Genomic DNA, 27,447 nt, shown 5'->3' on the forward strand with positions numbered 1-27,447 from the left:
TACTTATGCATACCACTCTACAGTCAGATGACTTTTCTTTTTAATACTGCATAAACTTACACTTTTGACCAGTATAATTATTGTATTAGCACTTATGAAATAAAATATGTTTTCAATGAAAACTAAAATGCAAAAACTTTCTCTATGAACAACTATGTTAAAACCTCCCTGTATATCAGGTAGTGCCAGAAAGTGAGGGGAGGGGAGGGGGGAAGTTTTAAGTTTTGAACCATTCTACCTATTGTAACATCATTTCTGTCTTAGTTCTGAAGAGCACCTGAGGTGGGTTTGGAAATTTGGACCATTCTTATTTTTTTAATCTTTTAGTCTTCTTGAGATGGCGATAACACACAACATACTTACATCTGGGTCACAGTTACACATATCTTCAGCAAGATCAGATTCCAAAGGTCCTGTGTAGATATGCTCCACTTTGTTCTTCGCATTATCAGCAGGAGAAGGTACATGCTGTATACACATGTCAACAAATCCTGCAACGAAGGGTAAAACATACTGAAGGCATTACCGAACACACACACTTTTTGCTTTTGTAGCTAATATTATGGTAATAAATGAAGATGAAACTGAGGCTTATAATTAGGGAACGGAACTTTATGTGCTAAAAAACTCAGAAATATTTATTTTTTATGTGTCATAAATGTTGAAAATATGTGATATAAACAGGAAAATATGGGACAAAAATAAAAACATTTGGTAACAAAAACAAACTATAACATGCATTTTAAACACCTGAAATTAGTTTCTAAATAATTACCTCTTAGCAACCTATTTTTTGGAAGAGTTGCAGCGGATCACCATAGTTTTTTCCAAATTCTCCATTGTAAATCTGTGACGATTATCTCTAAAAAGCATTTATATTGTGAGAAAGATCGCTCCACGTCACAAGAAACAATTCTTGCATATTTGAAGCACGAAATGTCACTAACGCTGAAGTTTTCCAAAGCTTCCTCTTCCTCTACTTCACCTCCTTCCAAAACACATGCAATTTGGCACAATGTTTGAAAACCTTGGTTTTTCCCCAAAAGTTCTGTACATTTAGACATTTAGATCCAGTGAGTTCTTTCAGTTTCGTTTCTACTATACGGACTTTACCAATGGAAGCTGCCAAAGTGTTCGCGGACGATTCAAGCTTTCATATGGAATTAGAGAGAATGGACAGGTTTGTTGAGATGTATGCCAATTCGACTTTTAAGGAGGGCTCCATCAACAGTTCTTGCAGAATTCTTCTTTGTCGAGATCATTTACAACAGATACAATTTTTTTCAAAGTTCTGGGCATAACATCTGCATCGCGTAACTACAGGTGTAGGGGGAAGGGGAACCTCAGGACATTTTTGTTTAAAAATGTCTATTCTTCTAGGCGACTTGATAAAAACTTTCTTCCCATTTGAAACCAGTTTATCGACATTGGGAAAAAGAGCTCTTATCTTTTCACATATTCTATGCAACGCATGCGCCACACATGTAACGTGCACCATTTTGGGGTAGCTAACGGCAAGACCACTGCATGTAAGCTGCAGCATCTGTCAAGAGAAGAACATTGTCAAATTTTATGCCTTCTGGCCACAATAGCTGCATTGCTTCATTAAAAAGCCTTGCTATCGTTACGTGTAGCCAGCCCCAGCTACTCACAGCTATTTTCTCCCAATAGGATCGTAGGCGAGGTGCCAGAAGTCTGCCAGCGAGGGTGTTCAAAGACAAAACAAACCTAGCACTCTCGATATGAAAGAGGTGGGGAGATTAAACATTTTTCCTTCGAGGATTTCGAGGTAGATGAAGTCAATGAGCGATTTTATGTATTTAAAATGAAAATTCGCAAAATATGTATTTACATACGGAAAACTGGAAAATATGTGTTTTTATGTAAAATAAAATTTGCTGTGTTGACATATAAGGCTATGATCAGAATTTTTGCAAAAATGAGGGTCTCTATCTTATCGCAGAAAAAACATTTATTTACCTGAAGTTCCTTTCCCTACTTATAATAAATAATTTTCCTTCACGTTAAAGAGAACCTTTTCGAGTCATGCTTAAAAGTATGCCTTACTGACATGAAATTCTTAAAGAATTACCAAAGTGAAATTTACTGATACTAATAAGTGATGCATAATAGGTGCATGCCAATTTCTGCATCGGGGGGACCCGACCAGGCAATTCCCATAAAGCAAAAGTAAAGTATTTATCCTCATCAGCAAATACAATATTAATATACAGTAAAACCTCATTAATCCAGACTAATGGGGGGAATGTTGAGGGGTTTAACGAAAGTCCGGATTAACTGAAATAACTTGAAAGAACAGTAGAAAGTGCATTAAAACTCCGTTTATAGCAACAAAACAAGTTTATTATGGTGTATTTAAAGGGCACAGGCCTAAATACACTATACAGTACAGTATAAAGTCTGCGGAAAACAGAATTTCATCAGTGGTTGACTGCCTTTTCTTTGTGACTTCTAGCCACATTTAAAACCTTGCATTCTGCTTTTTTTTTGTGTCTGTCTGTCTGTCTGCCCGAATTAAGCAAAGTCCAGCTTATCGGAATCCGGATTAACAAGGTTTTACTGTACTTGTAAGATCATAACTTTGTTTTACATTTTACAATGCGTAAAGGTGAATGACTACGGGGTATGACTCGAGAAGAATTAGCCAAGCATTGTAAGGATTTGGACGAAGCATTGAGCCATGGCGAATGTTGCAACACTGATGGCAGAGATTTATGTTCAGAACTGAGAGAATTCCATGATCTCTTACCTCAGGAAATTAGAACAGCTGAACAAGCCCAACAATACATTCAGCATCTTTCAAACTCCTTTCCAAACATGTACATTGCATTTGAGAATTTTGCCGACACTACCTGTGCTGAGTAGCATTAACATTTCTTTGAAGCTTAAACTTTTCAAGGGATCAACTAGGTCACAGGTAACAGTTCATACACTGGCAATTCTCTCCATTGAGAAAAAAATTTCATGTCTCTAGATTACAGGGAGTTCACTGAAAACTTTCATTAAGGAAGACAAGAAAAGTTGAATTTTAATAGACAAACTAATATATAATGTCAATAAAGGCAGTTGAAAGTGAAAATGAAGTCATAAATGATACCAGTTTCACATTACAAGAAATACGTGGTCTGTTAGGAAAGTAATGAGACTGATTTTCTGTAAACGATGAATTTTATTATTTTTACAAATCAAGGTTATCCCCTTCAAAATAGTTCCCTTGGGCAGCTACACAGCGATGGAGGTGTTGTTACCACTGTTCGTAGCAGTGCTGGAAGGCTTCTGCTGGAATATCTTTTAGCTCGTCAGTTACGCTATTCTGGATATTATCCAAAGTATCAAAATGGCGTCCTTTCAAGTGGTTTTTGAGCAAGGGGAATAAAAAAAGTCACAGGGACTGAGATCCGGCGAATAAGGGGGCTGAGGAACCACAGGGATGCTTTTTTTTTTTGCCAAAAATTCATTGATGGAGACTGCTGTGTGACATGCTGCATTGTTGTAGTGCAGCATCCAAGTGCGTGCAATGTCTGGTCACCCTTTCCTGGGTCTTGCAAGGACTTCATTCGGTACACACGTTCAAATTTAACTCACTACTGATCATTCTCATCGTCAATCGACAATCTGACCTCACTCTTTCCACATTGTCATCCGTTTTTGAGGTTGAAGGTCTTCCGCCCAAGGTTCGTCTTCCACTTGTTCTCGGCCTTCTAAAAAGGACTTCTGCCATCTGAACACTTGTGCCCTAGATAGTGCATGTTCTCCATAAGACCTTTGTAACTTTTCATAAGTCACAGTGGCGGATTCGCCAAGCTTAACACAAAATTTGATGGCACAACGTTGTTCAAACTTTTGCCAGTCCATTTTCGTAATGCACCTCACAAACACAACTTCACGTCAGACGCTCTCAACAATCGTGTAGCAACTGTAGCAAGTTGAAACTTGTACTGAGTCAACGGCAAACATTCACTTACCTGCCGTGTGAAGGTGGGGGCAGCAGCGTTGCCGGTTCGTGCACAGTGTTGCCAGCCTCATTACTTTCCTAACAGACCACGTATGTAACACTTATTATTTAGGGAATAGAATTTCAAAATGAGCAAGAGTTTATCCAGAATATTAGGGGGCAAAATGATAACATTTGACCCAAAATGTTAATATTCACATTTATAAAATAATCTGAACAACTAGGGCTGGCCCTGCTGTAAGTGATAATTTTCCAGTTTCAGTCTTTGTCAGATGAAATAGCAAGAAATACAAACATGTGCCGGGTTCAATAATAAAAACAAGTGGAAACTAATAACTTACATTATTTATTCTTGGCACAAGATGTATGTTATGATATAATCAAATTTGGTTAACCACGCTCATTGAAATTGGTCAAAAAAAAACAAACAAAAATGTCCGCAAGTACATTTGAATTCATAAATTATCTGCTTCATCACATGACTGAGTAAAGGTAAAGTACCCCATTAATATAGCACCATGGCATGAAGGCACAATTAGGAAATGTAGAGGTAAGGTCCCACACATTCTCGATCTCAGCCATTTTGGAGGTGATGTGATCAGGAGCATGCTCTGACCACCTTTACGTGAGCTCCAGAGCATCTTTATGTGGAGACAAGGCTGGAAAAATTCCGACATTAGATCACCCACTCCGGGAATCGAACCCAGGTCTCACACACGGCAGTCAGATGACCTACTGACTAGACCACCATGGCCCATGACTAAAACACAGTAAACATGAAGAACCTGAATTCTTTATTTATCTCCATTATTAGTGTACTGTATGGGACCATGAATCTCGACAAATTTTATCTTTTACTGCCATGAAAAGCCCTCTCTTGCACAATTATGCAAAAGCATTTATAAAAACATCACTGAATTAGATAAGGCATAACTTACACCACGTGCCATCATTTCACTAAGTAATGAAGTCCAGTTTTGGCTGTTTTCCTCTAGCATTCACCACATCATGTGACTTCATCAGGGGATAAGACAATAATAGACAATAGACAATAATAAAACATGGGGAGGTAAGTTGGATTAAAAAAGGTTAAAATGTTAAAAGACAATGGAGTGCCCGTCACTCCTTTCTACTCCATCCCTGGCTCACAACTCTAAGTAAGTTATTAAGTACAGGTCAAAACTGGACTTAAGCACTGAATTAACTGGACTTAATCACTGAATTAAACTATGAAATGTTAATATTCAGAATCATAGCATTGAAAACTTACCACTGAAGTCGCCTAAAAATTTTGAACAGATCAAACGAAGGAGTGGCCTAACATTAATCTTCATTTCATCCTTCGTTAGTCTTATTCCTAATTCATCCAGTACAGATGGCAGACTAGTGTCCACATCTCCAACCACCTGCAAAGGAAATGAAAAATGTCCCAGAGAAACAAACAAAATAATCAAAATTCAGACATAAAAAAGAAGTAGAGTACGTAGAAATTTTCAGCGAAAAAATGCTGGCTTGACCGGTACTCAAAACCTGGGTTTCTGGTATACCGTGCCATTGCTCTACCACTGAGCTACCGAGCTGGCCTGGCTTTGCCTGATTTTTCGCTGCTGCTGTTTTACCTGTGTGAAATCGTCTCAACAATGGTAGAGGAATGGCATGGTATGCCAGAGACCCACGTTCGAGTCCTGGTTGAGCCTGCATTTTTCGCATCTCCTGTGTGTGCCTAATCTTCATGAAATAAAAAAAGAAGCTTGGTGATATTTTCAAAGTATTTAAATTCACGAGCCAGGGTATCTATCAGTCTGGAAATCCTGGAAAATTCATGGAAGTGTCACCGAAATTTACTGTGCTTCCGGAAAAAATCAAAGCTTTTGAAATAGTGCACTGTAGGTTTTGAACAAAGAATAAAGGACCAGCAAGAAATTTTTAATTTCAGACAAACTATAATTCAGTTTGATACACTGAGTGTTACCAGTAGTTACAGTAGAAATTGCACATTAAATACTGTAGGAAAAGGGGTCGTGTTTTGAACTATTTTCAAGTAGAAATCTACTGTGGTATGTGACTTGGCATTTCCCACTTTCTTGTTGCAATTTTTGGGTGTGTGCCTAATCTTCACGAAATAAAAAAGAAGCTTGGTGATAATTTCAAAGTATTTAAATTCACGAGCCAGGGTATCTATCAGTCTGGTAATCCTGGAAAAGTCATTGAAGTGTCACCGAAATTTACTGTTTTTCCAGAAAAAATCAAAGTTTTTGAAATAGTGCACTGTAGGTTTTTGAACAAAGAAAAAAGGACAAGCAAGAAATTTTTAATTTCAGGCAAACTATAATTCAGTTTAATACACTGAGTGTTACCAGTAGTTACAGTAGAAATTGCACATTAAATACTATAGGAAAAGGGGTCATATTTTGAACCATTTTCAAGTAGAAATCTACTGTGGCAAGTGACTGATGGCTGATATTAGGATTTATATGTACACTACTAAATTTTACTATGATTATGTATTATTTATGCAATAACTGTTATGATTTTTAATTTGAAAAAATATTTTTTTTGTTTACCATTAGTCAATACATGGCAAGTAATATGTAAAATCTCACTCCTGATGTCTCCATCCAACAGTTAATTTCTGTTCACTTTCCCTTCGCATTATTACTTTTAACATGTGAAGTGAATATTCTAAAAACTTGTTAAGTGGGATTATAAACATACAGGCTGAGGCAAAAGTTCAGCACCACGTTTTTAATTTGAAAACGGCTTAACGGATGATGATGAAACTTGGGATATGGGTAATGGGAGTAGGGGGGGACACCAGATGGAACTAGTATGCATCATGGTGGCCATCTTGAAAACTGCCATTTTCGAATTACCTCCAGATTTTCAAATGGGAAGGGGGTCATGTGGCATGTCATTTAAGATGTGCATTTTCTCTTGAACTTTTGCCTCATCCTGTAGTGTTTAGTTAAAATACTGTTTAAACACAGGAATTGCCATAGTGACTTGGTTTGGAAAATTGTTGTTCTTGGTGTGAAAAACCTGGAAGAGATAGCCACAACAGTAAAGAGTTTAAAATTCCTGGGTTAGATATTGATGTGTCATTGTGTTCATTACCTACTTCATCTAATCATCATCCATTTTCACAAGTTAACAAAAGAAGAAGAAAAAAGTGATGTAAAATTAACTAAAAATACAAATAGAAATGTGTAAACAGTGAAATGCAAAGCACAGTATGGTACAAGTTGATTTAAGTTCTTAACTGGTTTAAGTGTATAAATAATGACACTCTTTCTTGAAAATATTGCCATCAGGATGCCCATGAATTCCACATAATGTCCAATACGAATAACAAAAATTACCTGTGCAAACATTTTGTACAAAGGTTCCAAAATGAACTCCACGAAACTACGCTGTGCAGAACCATGTGGAGGCTTTTTTGTGAACTTCCTCCTGGAAAAAATGAAGAATTTTTTTTTTTCATTACACCTTGAGAAAATTATGCTTTCATATTTTATCATAATCAAACATCTCCCAAACTTTCTTTATAAAATATTCATAATCAAGACCAGAGCTGGACCATTTTAGACTTGCATTTATTTTTTTTCTGAAGGTCTCTTTACCCAGTGTGGCAAATGTGCAATAATCATATTAATTTTCTTACCTCATTCGTGGACTGATGTCCGGAAAAATTATTAAGAAGAATACAAAGTGTCTACAAGACAGTTAAAGGAATAGTGAGAATAGGAGGGGAGAAATCAAAAGAATTTAACATGAACAAAGGAGTTAAACAAGGAGATAGCCTCAGCCCCTTACTACAAGGGTCGTTCAAGGTTGACCGGGACTTTTATTTCTGCAGAGGAAATAGGTAGCAGAAGAAACACCAAACTATGTCAGTTTTTCAAAGTATTCTCCGTGCGCGCCGAGGCACCGTTGCCATCGTTCTGGCAGCTCCCAAATTCCTTTGGCGTAGAAAGAACTTGGTTGTTGTCGTAGCCACTGGAGGACATCGCTCCGCAGTGCTTCGTCTGTCGTGAATTTCTTCCCTCCCAGATGGTCTTTAAGGGGTGCAAACAAATGATAATCACTGGGGGCTAAATCCGGATTGTAGGGGGGATGGGGCAGAACTTCCCAGCGCATGTCAGCCAGAGTTGTTTTTGTCACATTGGCCGTGTGAGGGCGGGCATTGTCATGGAGAAGAATGACATTTCCAGACAACATCCCAGGTCTTTTCTTGCGAATGGACTTTCGTACAGCACCACTCAACAATGTGGAATAATACTGGGCATTAATTGTGCTCCCTTTGTCCAGAAAATCCACATGGATAATGCTCTTCATGTCCCAGAAGACACTTGCCATGATCTTTCCCGCGGACGGCTGCGTTTTGCTTTTCTTGGGGGGCGGGGAACCTTTATGCCGCCACTCCATGCTGCGTCTTTTGGTCTCTGGGGTTGAATTGTGCAACCATGTTTCATCACACGTGATGATGGATTGCAACAATTCATCACCTTCTGCTCGAAACCGATTCAGAAGCTGTTCACAGACCGTCCTGCGTGTCCACTTCTGATCGAATGTCAGCTGGCAGAGAACCCACCTTGCACAGATTTTGCGGAAGCGTAAGTGGTCGTGAATGATTGTCTCAACACTCCCGACACTGATATTCACCTCGGCAGCAATATCCCGCACTGTTACTCGCCGGTTCTCAAGAATCATTTGCTCAACACGTGCGATATTCACTGGTGTGACTGCAGTCGGGCGAATGTGTCCATATGCTTCATTTGTCAACAGCTCCCGTCCTTCGCGAAACTGCTCACACCATTCGTACACTCTTGTCCGCGACATCGTTTGTTCACCATACTGTGCTTGCAATCGTCTGATAATCTCAGTTGGTTTCACTTTCTCCTTCACGAGAAATTTGATTACACACTGCTGCTCCACAGCCACAGACACACTGCTTGCCGCCACGTTCGCTGCAACTGCTGCGCATGCGCGAAATACGTCATGCCGGGCGCTAGTTACTCGCAAAGGAATACATTACGTCACGCGCACGTTTCATCATGATCCGGCTATTCATCGATTTTTTCCGTACGAAAATCCCGGTCAACCTTGAACGACCCTTGTATTTATAATACTAATGGATCAAATACATAAACAAAGTAGAAGAAAAACACGAAAATGTAAGGTTGGAAATAGGAAACTGAAACCAGTTTATGTACAATCACTTCTGTATGCTGATGACATAGCATTAATAACATCAACAAAACACGAACTACAAAATACAGTAAAAGAATGGGCCAGCTCAATACAAGATAGAGAAATGATAGTGAACCCAAAGAAGAGTAAAGTAATGCATATATCAAAGCATGGAAATGAACAGAGATTGGAAATAAAATGGCAAGGAGAACAGCTAGAACAAAGTGAATAGATATGAATATTTGGAAACAATAATAACAGCCGATGGAAAAGTAGAAGAAGAAATAAATAGCAGGGTTCAAAGAACAAATACAATATATTACCAAATAAGTAATACAATAGTAGGGAAAAAGGAGGTACAAGAAAATACTAAATTAAGGATTTACAAAACCATAATTATACCAACAATGCTCTATGGCATACAAAATTTCACGCTCCAAAATAAGCATAAAAGTAGATTAACAGCAACAGAGATGAAATACCTCAGAAGAGTCGTAGAAAAACCAGACGAGATAGAATCAGGAACAGTAAAATCAGGGAACAGCTACAAGTAGAATCAATTGAAGAGATAATAGAGAGAAGAACACTGGGCTGGCATGGCCATGTCATGAGAATGGGAGAAGAAAGAAAACCGAAACAAGTAATGGAAGCGAGACCAGATGGAAGGAGAGGAAAAGGAAGACCTCGGATAGAATGGGAGCAATACCTGTCAGAGATGGTATGACGGTATCAGAATGAGTACCATCATAACGTGAAAAATAAAATAATTTTATCAGTGAAGATCTACGATTTGAGCTCATATTTGGTGGCTTATATTTGTACAAAATTAATTCACATCACTTTGGCTTTGTTTTAATTGAATTACGTATGTAAACTTCAAGCATTTAAAATATTTTATATATCTCAGCGATGTAATTTGGTTTGTGACGTATCAAAAAAGTGCTTACCGTAAATTGCCAATTTATGCAATATCGCACATATGTTTGCTTTTAACAGCTTTTGCTGGCTCTTTCATTACTATATGGGTACGAACATGTATTTAATATGTTTTACTAGCATGTACAAACCATTTGAAATAAGTTTTGGCAGAATTTCGACGATAAACTTACGATTTGCTAAAATGAGCGCCTTGAAGAGTAATCCTAAAGTTGTGAAGTAATCCTAAAACTGGAAACATAGCCAACTCACATAAAGGGAAAAATCTAAATTGTGCGTAAATAACCTTTTTCCCACCAAAATTGTACAACTTAAAATAACTAAAAAAGGTGAAAATAAAATACGTAAACATGTAATAGAATATTGTAATATTTATTTTATTGTATCGAATTTATTTTACAAACATTTTAATGTATAATAACTGTACAATTCTAAAATTGTCACTCGAAAAATTATAGCAAGTTTGTATTCTGTGCTTAAAGTTGTAACAGTGTGAGTTTGGATACACTGCTTCATCTGAAAGATCACGGACGACGAGAATGAAGTCGCTAAATATTTCGGGGACTTAAATTGGAAATATTTCATGTAAAACAACAAGATTTGTCCATGAAGAATGACAAATATGTTACCAAAAGAGCATAACGGTTTTTCAAACTTCAAAAAAGCCGTGAAGAACCTAAAAAGTGACCGGTCCATAGGACGTAAAAATGGCAGCCATCTTCTCATGAAACTGAAATTTTAAGATAAGTATGAAACATGCATGTAGCTACATTAATGAAAGGCCTAGTTTGAAAATATACGTAAAGTGTCTAATCTGAATGTGGAAAGTGTATTGAACGTATAAATGTACTTAATTTCTCTTGGATTCTTCTGATGATAATCGAGCGTTTCATGCCGATTTTCTCGTTAAAAATCTACGCAAGATTGGAAGTAATTCTACATCGTAATAAATTGACTTGGTTAGATTAAAGTGACGAAAAACCTAAAATATGTAAAAAAGATGATGATAAGTGATATGTATAATCTTGCTTCATAATATGAATGCATGCAATAAGAAGTGTATGAACGTATATTTCGTACTTGTAATTTTCCCAAAATATACTGTACATTAATTCTTGACATGTGGTAATTTTCTTTCTTACTTCAAAATTAATACAGTTATTTGTACAGTAAGTTGATGCATAGAAATTTTGAGTTGAATTTTTAGGAAAGCTTATGATTGGATATATGAAAACAATAAATTAATCCTTTTTAAGAAATATATGACCGTGACATTCAACACGAGGAAAGAGCGTCATAATGGTTACTAAAAGAGGAAAGGCACTAATGGTAGTTAAGAGAATGGCACATGATAGGAAGAGTTTTAGCAGATGGCTGAAGGACCCCGATGCCTAACAGCACGAAGGGGAAGAAGAAGTAAGTACCTTATGCATGGTTTTATGTTATTATAATTTAGGGATGAGACAAATTAATCGGTACTCTATTGGTATCGCCGATACCAATAATTTTACTGATCCGATATATCTATAAATATTTTATGTTTAATGCAATATTCTGCAATTTTGTTATAATGTTTCTGGATATTATAAACATAATAATCTCCATTCCCTACTTCTCAAATGTAAAAGTGTAAATAACACTAGGGAACAAAATTTCAACTTTCTTTCTGTATCCTGGATGAAATAACTTGTTCTTTACTAATTTCAGTACGAGGAATTCAGAGAAACTCTCAAAATTTGTCTATCACATCACATTTCCGAGATATGCAGGGTGTTCCAAAAGTCACGGAACAGAGATTTTGAATTTTCTTAACTTTTGTACAAAAAACCATAGAGACCTGAACCTTGTGTTAGTTATTAACTTTATCTATGTAAATAAATATAATAATAATCCGTTCCACAACAGCCCATGAAGAGCCTAGGCATACCTACCGACTGCTGGTCTCCCTCCCACACTTTCCTTCGTCACCTCTAAGCGTGGAGATCTTCAAGCAGTATTGGAATAGTCAGGGGGTCAGCCCGACGTATCCATAGCCGTTATAGTAGGTCTCCGTGACCAGATTACGCTCACTCACTCGGAGCTCCCCAATTTCTTCACGATGGTGGGTTGCCACCGGCCCTATACGTAGGCCGAATAAATTCCGACTACGCCGTCCCGCAGCGAACGATCTCAAGATGAGTGAACGCCTTAACCTGCTCGGCTACAGAGGAGGACACTTTATCTATGTGGATATTCTATAAACAATAAACACGAAAATAATTACCTGCATGAGCAATCAGTATGGAATAAAAGCTTGTAAGGTGTAAAAAAACTATTGTACGAAGGAAAGAAAACCATGGATAAGAGACAGATATGGAGTAGCTTGCAATAATTTTTGATGTGTGTCGATGGTGTCAATGGGTATTTATAGAGTTGAAAAAAGAATGATACATTTTTATGTATTCCATGCATAGAAAGTAAAAAAAAAGATAAAGTTCCCCCTGCATGTAGTACCATGCAATAAAAGCATATTAGGAGATGTGAGAGTCATTCTGTGCATTACAGACGATTTCTGGGGTTAATTATGCCATATTCATAAAAAATTATGTTTCTTCAAAAATTACAAAATGTACTGGCAACATTGGTCGTGTCAGAGTCCAGTACCAGGTTCGAAGACATCTGGCGATGTTATTCAATTAATTTCCAGATGAAATAACAGATTTCAAATTTATCGTGCAAAAAAGTAACCTACTATATTTTTCTATCTAACATTATCTATTATATTTAAAAGAACGTTCCTGGTCACGAGAAATGTTCAATTCCACTGTGGTGGATAGTGATTTAGGAATTGGGAATCCCTCACTATGTGGTACCAACTTCTATGCGAAGAGCACATCGGGAAAAATAACAATCTGTCACGTGGTCCCTTGGTTCAGGACTTATCATAAATACATCAAAAGGCATTGAATGAATACCATTCAACCATTCTCTTAGTGTTACAGCACAACTATGACATCTACTATGTGAGGCACATGAGTGGTCTTGATCTCCCAGTGCCAACCAAAGTACGAGGGTCACTATTTATATTTTGAGCCTAACAATGAAAAAACAGGAATTTGGAATTGAAAACTGCTTTATTGTTTTTCGAAGTATTCTCCTTTATGGTCAATACACTTTTGCATTCGTTCGAACCATTTCTCAAAGCAGTTTTTCCAATCTTCTTGAGACACCTCCATAATATGGTTTTTGAACGCATCAACGGCGTCTTCCGCTGACGAAAATCGTTGTCCACGCAATTTACTCTTCACATTCGGGAACGAGAAGAAGTCATTGGGTGCCAAATCAGGACTGTACGGCGGATGACCCATCAATTCGATTTTTTGACTCTTCATAAAGTCGGTTGTTAGACGAGATGTGTGACAGCTGGCATTGTCTTGATGAAGAATGATCCGACGGCGTTTGTTTGTTTTCCGTATTTGACCGAAGACCTCTGGCAAACAAATTGTTGTGTACCATTCAGAGTTGACCGTTCTACGTTCCTCTAAAGGCACAGTTGCCACATCACCAGTTTTCCCCAAAAAAACAGGCGACCATTTGTTTCGATGTGCTTCGAGCGCGAACAACTTTTGTTGGATTGGGTTCACCTTGAAACACCATACAGTCGACTGCTGTTTACGTTCCGGCTCATATGCATATATCCATGATTCATCACCTGTTACAATCTTATATACGTCTTTTGAAGCACCACGATTGTATTTATTGAGCATTTGTTTGCACCAATTGATGCAAGCGTCTTTTTGAGTTTTTGTCAAATTGTGTGGGATCCAACGAGAACATACCTTTCTCACAGCTAAATGATCATGTAATATTTTATATATGCTGGTGGAACTAATGCCTATGGTTGCCTCAATCTCACAGTATGTCACATGACGATCTTGCAGTATTAGGTTTTGCACAGCATCAATGTTTTCTTGAACAACTGATTTTGGACGACCTTCGCGAATCTCGTCGGTGAGCGAATGGCGGCCACGATTAAATTCGTTATACCAGCGTTTCACAGTGGCAAAGGATGGGGCTTCATCGCCAAATGTGTAAGTAAGTTGATCGATGCACTCTTGTCTTGATAATCCACGTCGAAAATCGTAAAAAATCATTGCACAAAAATGTTCACGAGTTAATTCCATTTTATTGTTGTCGCGCAATCTCCAAGGCAACATAAACAACACAAATGAAGCTATTGACAAAACATTTGAAGTACGTTATGGTCAATAATGCCAGACGATTCCGTGCAAACGTCAAATCGCGCCTAACTTCAATCAGTGTTGCCAAGGCTCAAAATATAGTGACCCTCGTAGTCGGTACACTATCTTTACACAATCTGTCATGATTTTTCAGATCAGCAAGATATTGGTATTGATAAATTTTATATCAGTACTTTATCAGTATCAGCTAAAATTTCATATAGACCCATCCCTATTATAATTATAAAAATACATGTTAGAAAATAACTTTCATGAGAAGAAAAAATAGCAGCATGGAATGATTACTGGAAACTCTGAACGATGAATGAGTCATTTTTTATTGAGAGATTGCTGTGACAAGCCTACGGTACAATCAACTCATTAAAAGTAAAACAAATGACATAGATTTGCATTACTTTTCCATTAACTCACATGTCAAATGGCACAGGTATTCACAGTCACAGACTTTGACAAAAACTGCAGAAATGCAAGAAAACCAATTCATGCTGACAGTTTTTAAAACTTCAATTTTTCTACTTTTTAAGAGGGGAGGAGATAAAAAAATAACCTTTTTACTTTAACTGGAACATTTTCCACAAGACTCAGAAAGTTTGGCAGATGGATATGTACAGTCATTGACACTTCTGGATTGTAATAATCTCATAGCAACTCAATGGTATCGTTAAAATCCAGACGTGTCCGTGACTGTACATGAGGACTCCCAACAATATGTTCAAACATCCAAATTCCAAATTGACGAGCAAAAACACCAACTCCTTAAATTTTGTTGTTTTGTTTTTAAATATATTTTGTAATACAATCCATTAATGGAAGCTGTGCAACCTAAGGTTTTGTGCTTTGGACTCTGACTGCAGGACAGCATGGATTCGAGTCTGCCTGGGTTCAGTCTCAGAATTTTCGGCCTGTGTATAGGACCAGTGGAAACCCACCATCGTGAGGAAATTGGGGAGCAACGAGTGAGTAGCATAATCCGGTCTCAGAAATCTCCTATAATGGCTGACCCCACCTCACCTCATTTCCTGTTGAAGAACTCCACACCTCTAGGTAGGACTGTGGGAGAAAAACTGGCAGTCGGGAGATAGGTTAAGGAACTTGCAGGGCTGCCGAGCCACGGATTATTATTATTATTATTATTATGGATTTCCCTATTTAAGGTGGAAAAAATTGAAAATCTCATGTCCCATTACTACTATGGGATCTCATGGGCTAACAGCTAATGTTGCACAAAATCCTGTACATATGAAGGGCTTGAAATTACTTTTTCACTATCTGTTTAAACTTTGATTTCTCACTTCCCTGCTCTGCCTCTCCCCTTTCATTCATTCATCAAACAGAGTAGGTTGATGTATGGTAAGTTTACCATACAAATTTCTGTGTAGTTCAGCATTACACACACTCTCACAAATTTTTATATCCTCCCTTATGTTGCTGCAAATTTTGTCAAAATCCCTGACTATGAGAGCAAACACCTGTGTGATGATTTATTAATTCATTTGTTTATTTCACTTCACTCTTATGACACTTTTGGCTAATCGCGAAGATGATGATGAAAGATATTATGATAAAGGGACACTCACAAAGAACACCCATGCCCAGGCCAGGATTCGAACCCGGACCTCTGGCATCGAAGAACACCCGCGTGCTTTTACATGAAATGATTCCTATCGTAAATTTATTAATAATTTCTCATCTCTCGGGAATGCTTTTAAGTTCACATATTCTCAATACATACAAAGCACATTATATTATAAAATTGAATATATTGTGTATAATACAAGTTCATTCATTGTAAGTTTCAGATAATATGAAAATTGATAAGAGTAATAGTATCCTAAATAAAATAAGGAAAACTAAAAACTTACGTTTTACTATTGAAGTAAATGTCTCCCCATAATCGTCTGGCAAATTCATGCACATTCACACCCTCGTACGTTTCTGCATAGGTGTTTGCAAAAGACTTCAGTGTAAAACACACTGAATACTGGGAACTTGCAAAGCACACATTTCCAAGTATTGGGGAGACAACTTTGGGGTTTTCTTCATCAGAATACAGACTGAAAAAGACAGATTTTAATTAAAGTTGTTGTACATGTCAGTGTTAATTTACACAATTATTCCACTGAGCAGTTTCTATCTTACGCTTATTCCATATTTATAAGAAAAATCTCATACTATACTGACCAACACCTATTATTGCAATTGCTTACCTCAATAACCCATTGATTTCTTCAACAATATGCCTTAGCTTATAGTAAGCATCTTGAGGTGGCAATTTCAGCTCCAACATTAGTCTATCTATCTTGTTAATGCACACTGTTATAGCAACTTTCTCCTGAAATAGAAAAACAAAATAAACATATTTACTTTCATTTTGAAGATGAAACAACAGATTGGGGAGAAGCACAGGTATTTCAAAATAGCTTTTTGCATAAATTTCCAATATCTACTTTTCAACAATGATTACTGAAAGTTGCAAGAAATTACTATGAAAAAGATGAAAATAATAAGAAACAATACAAATTGCATATTCTCGATGTTACCATGTTTACTGACGATATACCAAAATTTTCTCATATATTTATTTTACACATCTTGCTTTAATACAAGGAAAATTGCTTATTACAAGGCAGTACTGAAAGTCAAGAGCCTTGTTCGATTACTCTCAGACCTTGATCAAATTGGTTGAAACCACATGTATGGCAGGTACAGCCATCTGTTGTCCACTACATGAACCACATACTGGCACATGTGCACTTTCACTGTCGCTAGGAGGAAATTGGCTTCCAAACAGTTTGTTTCGTCAATGTGCTGTCATGCAATTTCTTCTTAGTGAAAACGTCGGAGCTAGAAATTCATCAGCGTTTACAGAACTTCTATGGAGATGCCTGCATGGGTTACAGTACAATGAAAAGGTGGGCGAAATATTTTAAAGATGGAAACACAGACAGTGTTGATAATCTTAGTAATCGCAGACCAAAAACAGCTTCTACGTGCAACAACACAGACCGGATTGACAAGCTTATCGAAAGTGACAGGAGGATAGCTGTTCGAGAAATTGCACATTATCAGAAGAGGACATCATAAAGACTCCTGGTTATCACAAGCACAATGTCATTTTGCAACATGACAATGTCAGTCCCCATGCAGCTGGGCACACAGTACAGGAAATTGAAAAGATGGGCTGGGAGCTAATGCCCCACCCTCCCTACATCCCAGACCTAGCCCATCCGACTTTCACTTGTTTGCTCTGTTGAAGAACAGCATTTGGGGTACCAAGTTCGACAACAATGACAAGGTGAAGGATGAGGCTCGCCGGCAGTTACGTCATGCAGAAACAGATGAGGCTCACCGGCGGTTACGTCATGCAGAAACAGACTTCTACACGAGTGGCATTTTCCAGCTGCACATACGGTGGTGCAAATGTGTTGACCAATCTGGACGTCATGTAGAAAAGTAACAACAAAGTCCAAATTATGTATTACCATAAGTAGAATAAAAATAGTGGTTTCTTACTTTGAGTAATATCACTTGGCTCATTACCTTCAGAACATACCTTGTAGATATTATAAAAGTTTTTAAATCAGAATTTAAGTACACTATTTAAAGAAAAAAACTGGTTTATGTATGTCACTGATCGATATCTAATGCACCCTTCTGACAACCTGATTTCAACCCTGGTTGTATGTGGACAGGGTGGTAAGGGTGCTAAAGAAAAAGTACGGGCGAGGCTATTTAAGAACACGTGGTCTAACGTAGTCAGTTAACCGCTGAAAACAGTGTTCGCAAAGAAAATGGCTCGTTCTTTCTATTTATGTGCTTGGCAGTGTTGCTACATGAAGGGAAATTTTCCTTTGTGCAGGGAAATCCAGTTCCAATTTTAGGGAAAAATTGAAATTTTATGAAAAATATTGAAATCTGTATAAGATCTGAAGTTGTCCGATTCATGTTTTTGAACATCCATTTGTATTATATCTAATCAACCTGGATTTGTGGGGTGGGGGGTGGGGTGGATAATATATATATATATATGCAATAAATAACAGGGCTGAGTCGATTCCACCATTTGCTGATTCCGATACCCTGACTGATTCCAACCGATACCGATACTTGTACAATTCCAGATTAAAATAATGAAGGCTAGTTACAGAGTCATAGAACTCATCACATCAGACTCTATCAATGACATTAAATAACTCCCAAATTATTCTTTACTCACAGGATGCAAAAAAGAAGTTGTTGTTTTTGAAATGTTGCAAGCCATTTTAAAGTGTTGCAGTTACACCGAAAAATTGGTGAATTATTGTGTGTCCCTGCTTCAATTTCATGTAAACAACATTCTTGTCCTTTGGGTTAACCTGGAGTAGGAGGAAAAACAATGTAAAAATACATCTAATAATGCTCATTTGGCTGGCTCTGTTTATGTCCCATTATTCTCCGTCATTTGCAATAAAAAATAAAAAGATGCTGCAGTGTCGGTATCGGCCAGCAGTCACACAAAAGATTTACACAGAAGGGTAGGAATCCACAACCCTCCCTCCCCACAGTAACATTCAGCCATTTCCCAAGAACTCCGAAATCAGCCCAGCATGATAATAATGCTGGTTTAAAAATGTCCACGTTCTTATCCCACGAGTTTGAGCAAGAATTGGCAATGAATGACTTATTTTATTTCCACATAGCGTTGACCACTATGTGGAAGTTTGCCTTCAATGTTACGTTTGGGTGCAGCACATTAGTCCTGCCTTTCATCTTGTCATCTGCTTCTCAAAACTCTACATGGAACTTCCTGTGTTGGACTCCCTCCAAGTCACAAGGGTGAACGAATCTTTGAAAAGGACAAATTTTGACAAATGAATTGTTTCTCTTGGCTTCCTTGTAGCCAATCAAGATCACAAGTATCGGCAAAGAAAATTCAACCGATACTTACCAATACCAATACCACTGTTATTGGCAGATACCAATATTAGTTTCGGTATTGGCTCAGCCCTAACAAAAAGAATTGTTGCAGTAAACCAGGACAAATTTTCAGGTTGTGCTACTGAACAATACATATAGTTGCAACTGAAGAAACAATCAAGTACTTGTCGACACATTACCTGTACAGCATGCTTTAAGAGTCTTTCAGTATTCAACATTACTCCTTCTGCCGCATCAACAAACAGAACAATACCATCACAGATCCTCATGGCAGCTGTTACTTCATCAGAGAAATTAACATGACCTAGAAAAAATAAAACAGACAATTGCAGCATAATTTAACATATTATAATTAAATCTACATATTCATTTAATGGTAGACAGATAAGTGTCTCTCAAGTTTCTAGTAACTAAGAATCAGGTATGACAACCCGATAAAAAAAAGTTGAGATTCATAAAGAAATTGATTTGGGAATTATATCTAGCTTCAGACCATACTGTAGAGCTCTTTTACAAGCATGGTATATCTATTGGGTGCCATATGCTGGTTTGTATGGCCAGACAGACAATTACAACGCTCTTTGTACTTGTTCAGAAACAGATAAGAGAGTTCAAATAGATGTACAAAATTATCAATATAAAATTTCAAATGTCTTGTCAATAACAGAAAAACATTAATGGGTGTAATTGTACCAGAAACCATAATAACCAACATAATGATACAAGTAACGTTTTGTGTATTCTGAGATAAATGCATTTAACCTTTAGAGGCCGGACCTCTCACGTGCCTGTATTTTAGTTGAAGCCAGCAGCTTTTCAAACTTGCCACGAAGCACGAAAAAAAGTCGTAACTCGAGAACTAATTGTCGCAGACAGATGAAATTCGTTTTGTTCTCTTTCTTAAAGACAGGGCTTTTAGCAGAGGTAAAATATAAACATTGTGCCTCCCAATAACACTGTGCGACAATGAAAATTGCCGCAGAACAAAAACATGTGATTCCTATGGAGTTCAGTCCCCTGATGACGATTGTGAAAACAGTTTTTCGATATCACCTAAACTTTTCTCTGGAAACTCAATTTTATCAGCGCACAACTGCATGTTATTGTTGTCGCGGCGGTTATCAGGGCAGCCTGTTGTTAGGGCTCGACAGTGCATAGGGGAGGGGGTGGAGAGGGAAGGGATAGGTTGAGGTATAGTGGAGTTGCAGTTATTTGCATCAGTCAGTTGCTAGTGGGAACACTCAGTGTCTGTTCCTGCAGTGCGTGTCGTGCAAAACCCCTGACGTAAAGAATACCGTTTGTGCATGTTCAGGTGTTTCTTGTGTTCAGCGTTGTCTAAGAAGTGTGTTAATTCACCAAACCTTTTATGTTATGTGTGTGGTGAGTTTAAGTCCCAAAGACATCCCATTTCCCCGCTCGTCAAGAAGGCGTTCGAGTTGTATTTTGAATCAAAGGTAGATGAGGTTAAGTGTTGGGCACCACAGAACTGTTTTTGCCTACGTTGCTCTTGCTATTTAAGAGGCTGGTTGCATACAACCCACCCATCTATGCCATTTGCCATACCACAGTTGTGGAGGGAACCTAGAGACCATATAGCAGATTGCTACTTTTGTTTAACGAAAGTAACTGGCATCTCAAGTAAATCAAAACACACAGTTTCATATCCAAATTTGGAATCTGCAATGCACCCAGTTCCGTATTCTGATTCTTTCCCAGTTCCAAAACCACCAGCGGAATGGACACTGGAAGATGAAACAGATGATGGTAGTGACCAACCAATAGATCACGAAGATCTTGATTACACACCATCTACATCACAGCCGCAACCACAGCCATTGTCACAGGCAGAATTGAACGATCTTGTAAGAGACTTAATCTTTCAAAAAGGCAAACAGAATTACTTGGGTTTTGTCTTCAATAAAATAAACCCTGCTACAACCAAACACTAGTACATCATTCCGTAAACAACAGCTTGGTATTTCCACTTTTTCCTCAATGGCATAGAGTCTGGTATATTGTAATGACAGAATTTGGAATGATTCACAATGCGGAAGAATGGTGCCTATTCATAGATTCCTCAGAAACTCTCTTGCATAACAGAAACGAGAAACCTTCGATACCAGTGGCCCATTCCGTTCTGCAAAAGAGAAACCTACGAGAACATGAGACTACTTCTGAAGTATACTGGCTATTCGAACCACAAATGGAAAATCTGTGGTGATCTCAAAGTTCTGGGGTTTGTGCTGGGAAAGCAGACTGGTTACACACAATATTGCTGTTTCTTGTGTCACAGAGACAGTAGGGCAAGGAAATATCATTATGTTGTGCAACAGTGGCCTTCAAGAGGAAGCTTCAATCCGGGTGAACAAAATGTTTCGCATTAACCCCTTGTTGACAAAGACAGTGTGTTGTTACCACCGCTCAATCTGAAATTGTGCTTCATCAAGAATTTTGTGAAAGCAATGGACAAAGATGGCTGGGGCTTTCTACTATCCAAATTTCCTGCTATTAGTACTGCAAAAATTAAAGAAGGCATTTTCATTGGGCCTAAGATTCGTGACTTGAATGACAATCTTTGAAGAGTTGTTGACAGATACTGAGAAGGCAGCTTGTCTTGCCTTCAAAGATGTATGCAACAATTTCTTGGGTAAGGTCAGGTCTGACAATTACAGGGAACTGACAGAACACATGCTGGACTGTTACAAGGTATGGGGTGCAACATGTCTTTGAAAATATATTTCCTGCATTCTCATTTTGGATTTTTTCCCGTATAATCTTGGAGATGTGAGTGACGAACATGGTGAGCGATTTCACCAAGATATCGCTGACATGTAAAGACGATATAAGGGAAGATGGTCACCAAACCTTTTGTCAGATTACTGTTGGACACTCCTTCAAGAAGATTCACCATCCACCCACAAACGGAAAGTTTCCAGGACACGTTTCTAACTTGTAAGATCATTTTCAAGCTTCTTGCAGCTTTCTCGTACCTTTTTTTATGTTTTGTAATACAAACAATTAATTTTGTTCCATGATCTGTATTTTATCCAGCTACAGGTTTTTCCTGTACTATAATGGAGTCGTTTCCAAGTGTCGCGAAAGTTGCTACTTTGTTTTTCATGAATTACACTATATTGCCAACTATATGAAATATAGGCGAAGTGGTAAATGTGGCATATCATTTCAAGAAAAATTGGTAAGTGATGAGACATTTCTGATTTCATTTTCGTAATCAGTGTATTTGATTTAGTACAGAACACCTTCTTTCATCTCGCGGCAAGACACAAAATTCAAATTTGTTGCACTGTGTAATTAGTGCTAAAGGAAGAAGAAGAAAGTTGATTTTTTTTTAAAAAAAATCCTCCTCAATAGACCTAAGTGAATGAAAAAATTGTAGTCAGTGGTACATTTCTACTAATGTGCAAAGTTTCCTTGAAATCACACTGAAACTTTTTGAGTCAAGAATAATAATATAAAAAGAGGCAGTTTTGCCAGCTTCGGGACAATGTCTGGAATTTTGCTTCTGGCATTGGCCCTATGGATGATGGAGGGATGCACAAGAGAAAAACATTCTATGAGGATATTATATGCACATGCTGCAACTTTACATATATTAAGGGGTTCAGAAATATTGCATCATTATGGAAAATTAGAACTTTGGGCCTTTGATCTCGCTTCCCCCCCTCAATCCTTAATTGTTGGATGTTACTTAAAATGTTGCTTTTCACTCATTCTTAGATTTAGAATTTAAATTGTTCAAAAAGATGTAGTGGTTGAGAAGTTACAGCCTTTTATATTCAATTTATCTCATAGTAACAAAAGGTAAACGAAGGGCTTTTTCAAACGGTGCTTGTTATTAATAGTAACAATTGATGTATTTTTTCTTAATTTGAGTATATAATACCTATAGACGTAAACTAATGAACAAAAAAGACAGAACCGAAATATAGTGATACATCATAGTTTTCAAGAAATGACATGTTAATTGCTGCTGTGTGCTAAAACGTGGTCGGGGCAAAATTTCAACAATCAGGCCTTTGTCCCCGCATCCCCTCTGAATCCTTAATTGTCGGACATTGCTTCAAATGTTGCCTTTTACTAATTTTTGCTTGCAGAATTTAAATTTTTCAAAAAGATGCAGTAATAGATGAATAATAGTTTTTCTTGTATGTACGCATTGCTTGCATTATAGAATTATTTTCCTGTAGTTTACGGTTAAAACAATTTCACAGAAACCTCACGAAACCTTATAACTAAAATAATAAATGAGGTAAAGAAAGTAATTGAAAGCAGTATCACGATACCAAGAGAAATGAAGAAAAAACTCATTGTCAAAAATTCAACCCTGCCGATTGCCTTTGGACTACCAAAAACTCACAAACCGGGAACTCCAATACGACCCATCATTGCAACTTTCACACATCCTGCATACAAACTATCCAAATATTTAGTTGAAAGACTTGCTATAATTAAACAACAAACACCATTCAGTGTTAAAAATGCATATGAAGTGAAACAGAAACTAAAAAATATTGTTTGGAATAATGAGTATCGTATTGCAAGTTTTGATGTTGAAAATTTATATCCTAGTGTCCCAATAGAAGGTGCCACAGATGCATTACACAGATGGCTTATTGAGATGAAGGTTAACCCAGTAGAATCATGGGAAATGGTTCGATGGTTTAATGTATGTGCAAATTACAATTACTTTATATTTGATGGCAAAATCTATCAGCAAAGTAATGGTCTATCAATGGGAAACCCAGTATCCGGAATCATCTCCAGCATTTTCCTTCATTACATAGAATCTCCAATTGTTAATGCGATAGGTGTGGATATCAAACTCTACATCAGATATGTGGATGATGTGCTAATTATTGCTAAAAATGAGAACACCATCATGGACGTATTTCAATCGTTAAATGAATCACATCGTCGCATAAAATTCACTTGCGAACCCATGAATAACAATGTAATTTCTTTCCTTGATCTGCAAATTAAGACAACTGACTCAACAATTCAAACATCAGTCCATAGGAAAAAATTAGCGGGGGAAAAATACATCCATGCCAATTCAGAACATTTGCGTATAACAATGGATAACATATTTTTAATTTTTTTCCTGAGAGCACAAAGACTATGTTCTAATAATGAGGATATCAAAAATGAAGAAGAAAGGCTTTTTAATATAGCAAAAGAAAATGGCTTTCACACTAACAGAATAAACCAAATCAAAAAACAAGTCGCAAGAAAACTAAAGGAAAAGAGAAATACAGACAAAGATGAAAAATCTGTTGAAAAGAAATTTGTGTGCATTCCATTCCACAAGGGATTCTCACATAAAACTGCAAAAATTTTTAGAAGTTTTAATTTCAAAATTGTTTTTAAATCACCAAGAAGTTTGGAATGTACATTTAATGAATTCAAAATGAGAAACTCTCTACCAGATGTGGAAACCACAGGAATATATAATATAAGTTGTTCATGTTCAAAGGATTATGTGGGACAAACAGCAAGGAAAATGGCAATAAGATGGCACGAACACGATTTGGACATTATGAATCTAAACCCAAGAACAGGTTTGTCAACTCATATCATCGAAGAGAAGCATTTGATTAAAAAGAGAAGGGTTTTAAAAAGATTAACGGGGAAACACAGAGTTGAATGTCTGGGAAGCTTCGTTCATTGCAGAAGAACACTGGAATAAATTAAATAATGAAAATGGTAACATAGATCCAGTATGGAGTTTTCTTTTTCACAAATGGAGTAAGCCACCATCTTTAAAATTTAATGCAACAGAAAACATCAAGAGACTTTGTGAAAACAATGATGAATTTGAATTACCTGATGATATTTGGGATTCATAATTTAAAAAATCTGAAATAAAAACAAAACAGACTGCTTCTTACACAGTTAAGTTGCTATATTACAACAATGTAACATTGACAACATCCATTATATAACGGATTCTTTTTGTTTAAAAAAAAAAAATACTAACCATTGTTATAACTGTATCTTTAGTCAAAATGAAAATAAATGTCTGATGAAAGGAGCGTGTGTTCTCCTGAAACGTCACAAAGAAAAACTGTTTTCTTATGCTTGTAATAACCGTAAACTACAGGAAAATAAGATGCAGTAGTTTAGACGTTATAGTCACGAAGATAAATGAAGGGAAAATAAGGACTTTTTCAAACTTTGCTTGTTAATAGCAGTAACAATGGATATATTACTTTGTAATTCGAGAATGTCAAACCAAATGTTATTACTACCACAACCACAAGCTTATTAAAAATATTATTAAGAAATGTGTTCCAACTACAATGCCTTTCTTATGTGGATGGACCAATATGAAATTTTGGCTGATACCGATAAAATACAGACTTAAAATTCTAAATGGTCACTGAAGAACATGAACGGGTCATTGATAAATGTATGTTACCTGATTAATGAAAAACAAAAGAACCTACCTTAAAAATAAGTAGGACATGTATATCATAATAACGTCAATAAACATTATAACAAAATGGTAGAATATTGCACTAAATTATAAGATATTTATAGATATATTGAGAACAAAAAAACACCAGCTTTTCAATATGCACTCCTCCATTAATGGGCTTTGTGCAGTTACAATACGTAACATGTTCCTATAGAACTTATCTACTTATTCTCCAAGCTCCATGTAAAATTACAATTACAGTCACTTTGCATTTTTTGAAGGAAAACCGTATTCCTCATCCTTAACCCTTAACTACTATGGATCGACTCTCAGACTGCTCTGAATTTCTCTTTTTACTATATTCCTCTCTCACCCCAACAAGCACAAGTAGACCCTTCTCCATACCTTTCAGTTGGGGTGCTGGCTACATGCTCTCAAGGTCACATGGTCTCACCTGTATTTGTTCAAATCTTATTGAATTCTATTTTCAGCGAGTGGTCCGACAGATGTACCATAGTAGTTATGTTTGATTTTTTTACATTGAGTTTGAAATGGCTCATTAATCATTTTCATTTTTAGCAAATTATTACATATGTATTACTTTGAACGTAAAATATAACACAAAAATAAGAATGTAGACATTTTAAGAATTAGGAATTTCAAAAAAATAAAGAAGCCATTGTTGCAATTTTTGACAGATTTTCTCCTTCTTTGCAAATATTATCTTACATTTCTTTAATTAAACGATAATAATTGACGACTTCTTTACAATAGACTTCTATAATCATATCAAATGGTGAAAAACATGCCAGGTAAAGGTAAAGTTTACAGTTTCCTGTGCATATAGCACAGTGCCATCAAGGCACATTTTAGGGGATGAGGTTGTAGGGCTCCACACATTCTCGATCTAGGCCAGTTTGGAGGTGATGTGGTCAGCATGATCCTCTGGCCACCTTTACACCCCAGGGTTGCCCTCAGGTACCCACTCAGCCCCAGAGCAGATTTATGCAGGGACAAGGTGGGAAAAATTCCGACCTTAGATCACCCAGCCTGGGAATCGAACCTGGGTCTCCCACATGGCAGCCAGATGCCTTATCAACTAGACTAGAAACACCCACAAATTGGAAATAGTAAAACAGCTAGTTCACAGTTCAAAATCAAAACAGCGATCTGACAGACCCCTCCACAGTAGTTACATGATTATCTACACACTGGCCCTGCTTCTAAAATTGTTTTGGTATCACTACTGGAAAACAGGCAATCACACTTCCTTGCCAACAAAAATGTACTCTAGTGCTCATTAGTCCAATTAACCAGGATTATCACTTACCAGGAGTATCAAACACATTGATGAGATGGGATTTATTCTTAACATCCTGCAAAACCAGAGTGACAGGGGTTGCTTTTATACTGACACCACGCTCCTGCTCAGTAAACAATGTATCAGTATAACGAAGATTGCGTTCCTCAGTGCTACGAAGTTCTGGATGTGTCTGCTGAATCAAACAATCTACAAATGTTGTTTTCCCATGATGCAAATGTCCCATTAAAGCCACATTTCTTATTAGATGGGGATTATCCATCAAGTCAGCCAAAAATCTAATCAAGACAAGAAAAAATATCCAAATATAACAACAGCAAAATGTCAAATTTATACATTATGTATTGCTAGCTAATAATTTCTAATTCAACTGTTTTGAATCCAAAACAGGTTTTAAGAGGAATTGGAACTACAAGGACAAGGCCAA

General features: G+C 37.1%; 1 protein-coding gene across 1 annotated transcript in view; it reads right to left on the reverse strand.

The window, feature by feature from the left end:
• Window positions 1–27,447, reverse strand: part of LOC145998788 (116 kDa U5 small nuclear ribonucleoprotein component) — an 80,562-nt gene that overhangs the window by 42,032 nt on the left and 11,083 nt on the right. The window contains exons 4-10 of the mRNA XM_083135383.1: window positions 27,030–27,298; window positions 19,440–19,564; window positions 16,551–16,675; window positions 16,206–16,397; window positions 7,336–7,426; window positions 5,247–5,382; window positions 364–491 (exon numbers count right to left, since the gene is read on the reverse strand). Coding sequence (XP_082991509.1) covers window positions 364–491; window positions 5,247–5,382; window positions 7,336–7,426; window positions 16,206–16,397; window positions 16,551–16,675; window positions 19,440–19,564; window positions 27,030–27,298 — 1,066 coding nt within the window. The remainder of the gene's footprint in view (window positions 1–363; window positions 492–5,246; window positions 5,383–7,335; window positions 7,427–16,205; window positions 16,398–16,550; window positions 16,676–19,439; window positions 19,565–27,029; window positions 27,299–27,447) is intronic.

Source organism: Lepisma saccharinum, chromosome 14 (genome assembly GCF_977018435.1).
Source record: "Lepisma saccharinum chromosome 14, izLepSacc3.1, whole genome shotgun sequence".
Lineage (NCBI taxonomy): Eukaryota > Metazoa > Arthropoda > Insecta > Zygentoma > Lepismatidae > Lepisma > Lepisma saccharinum.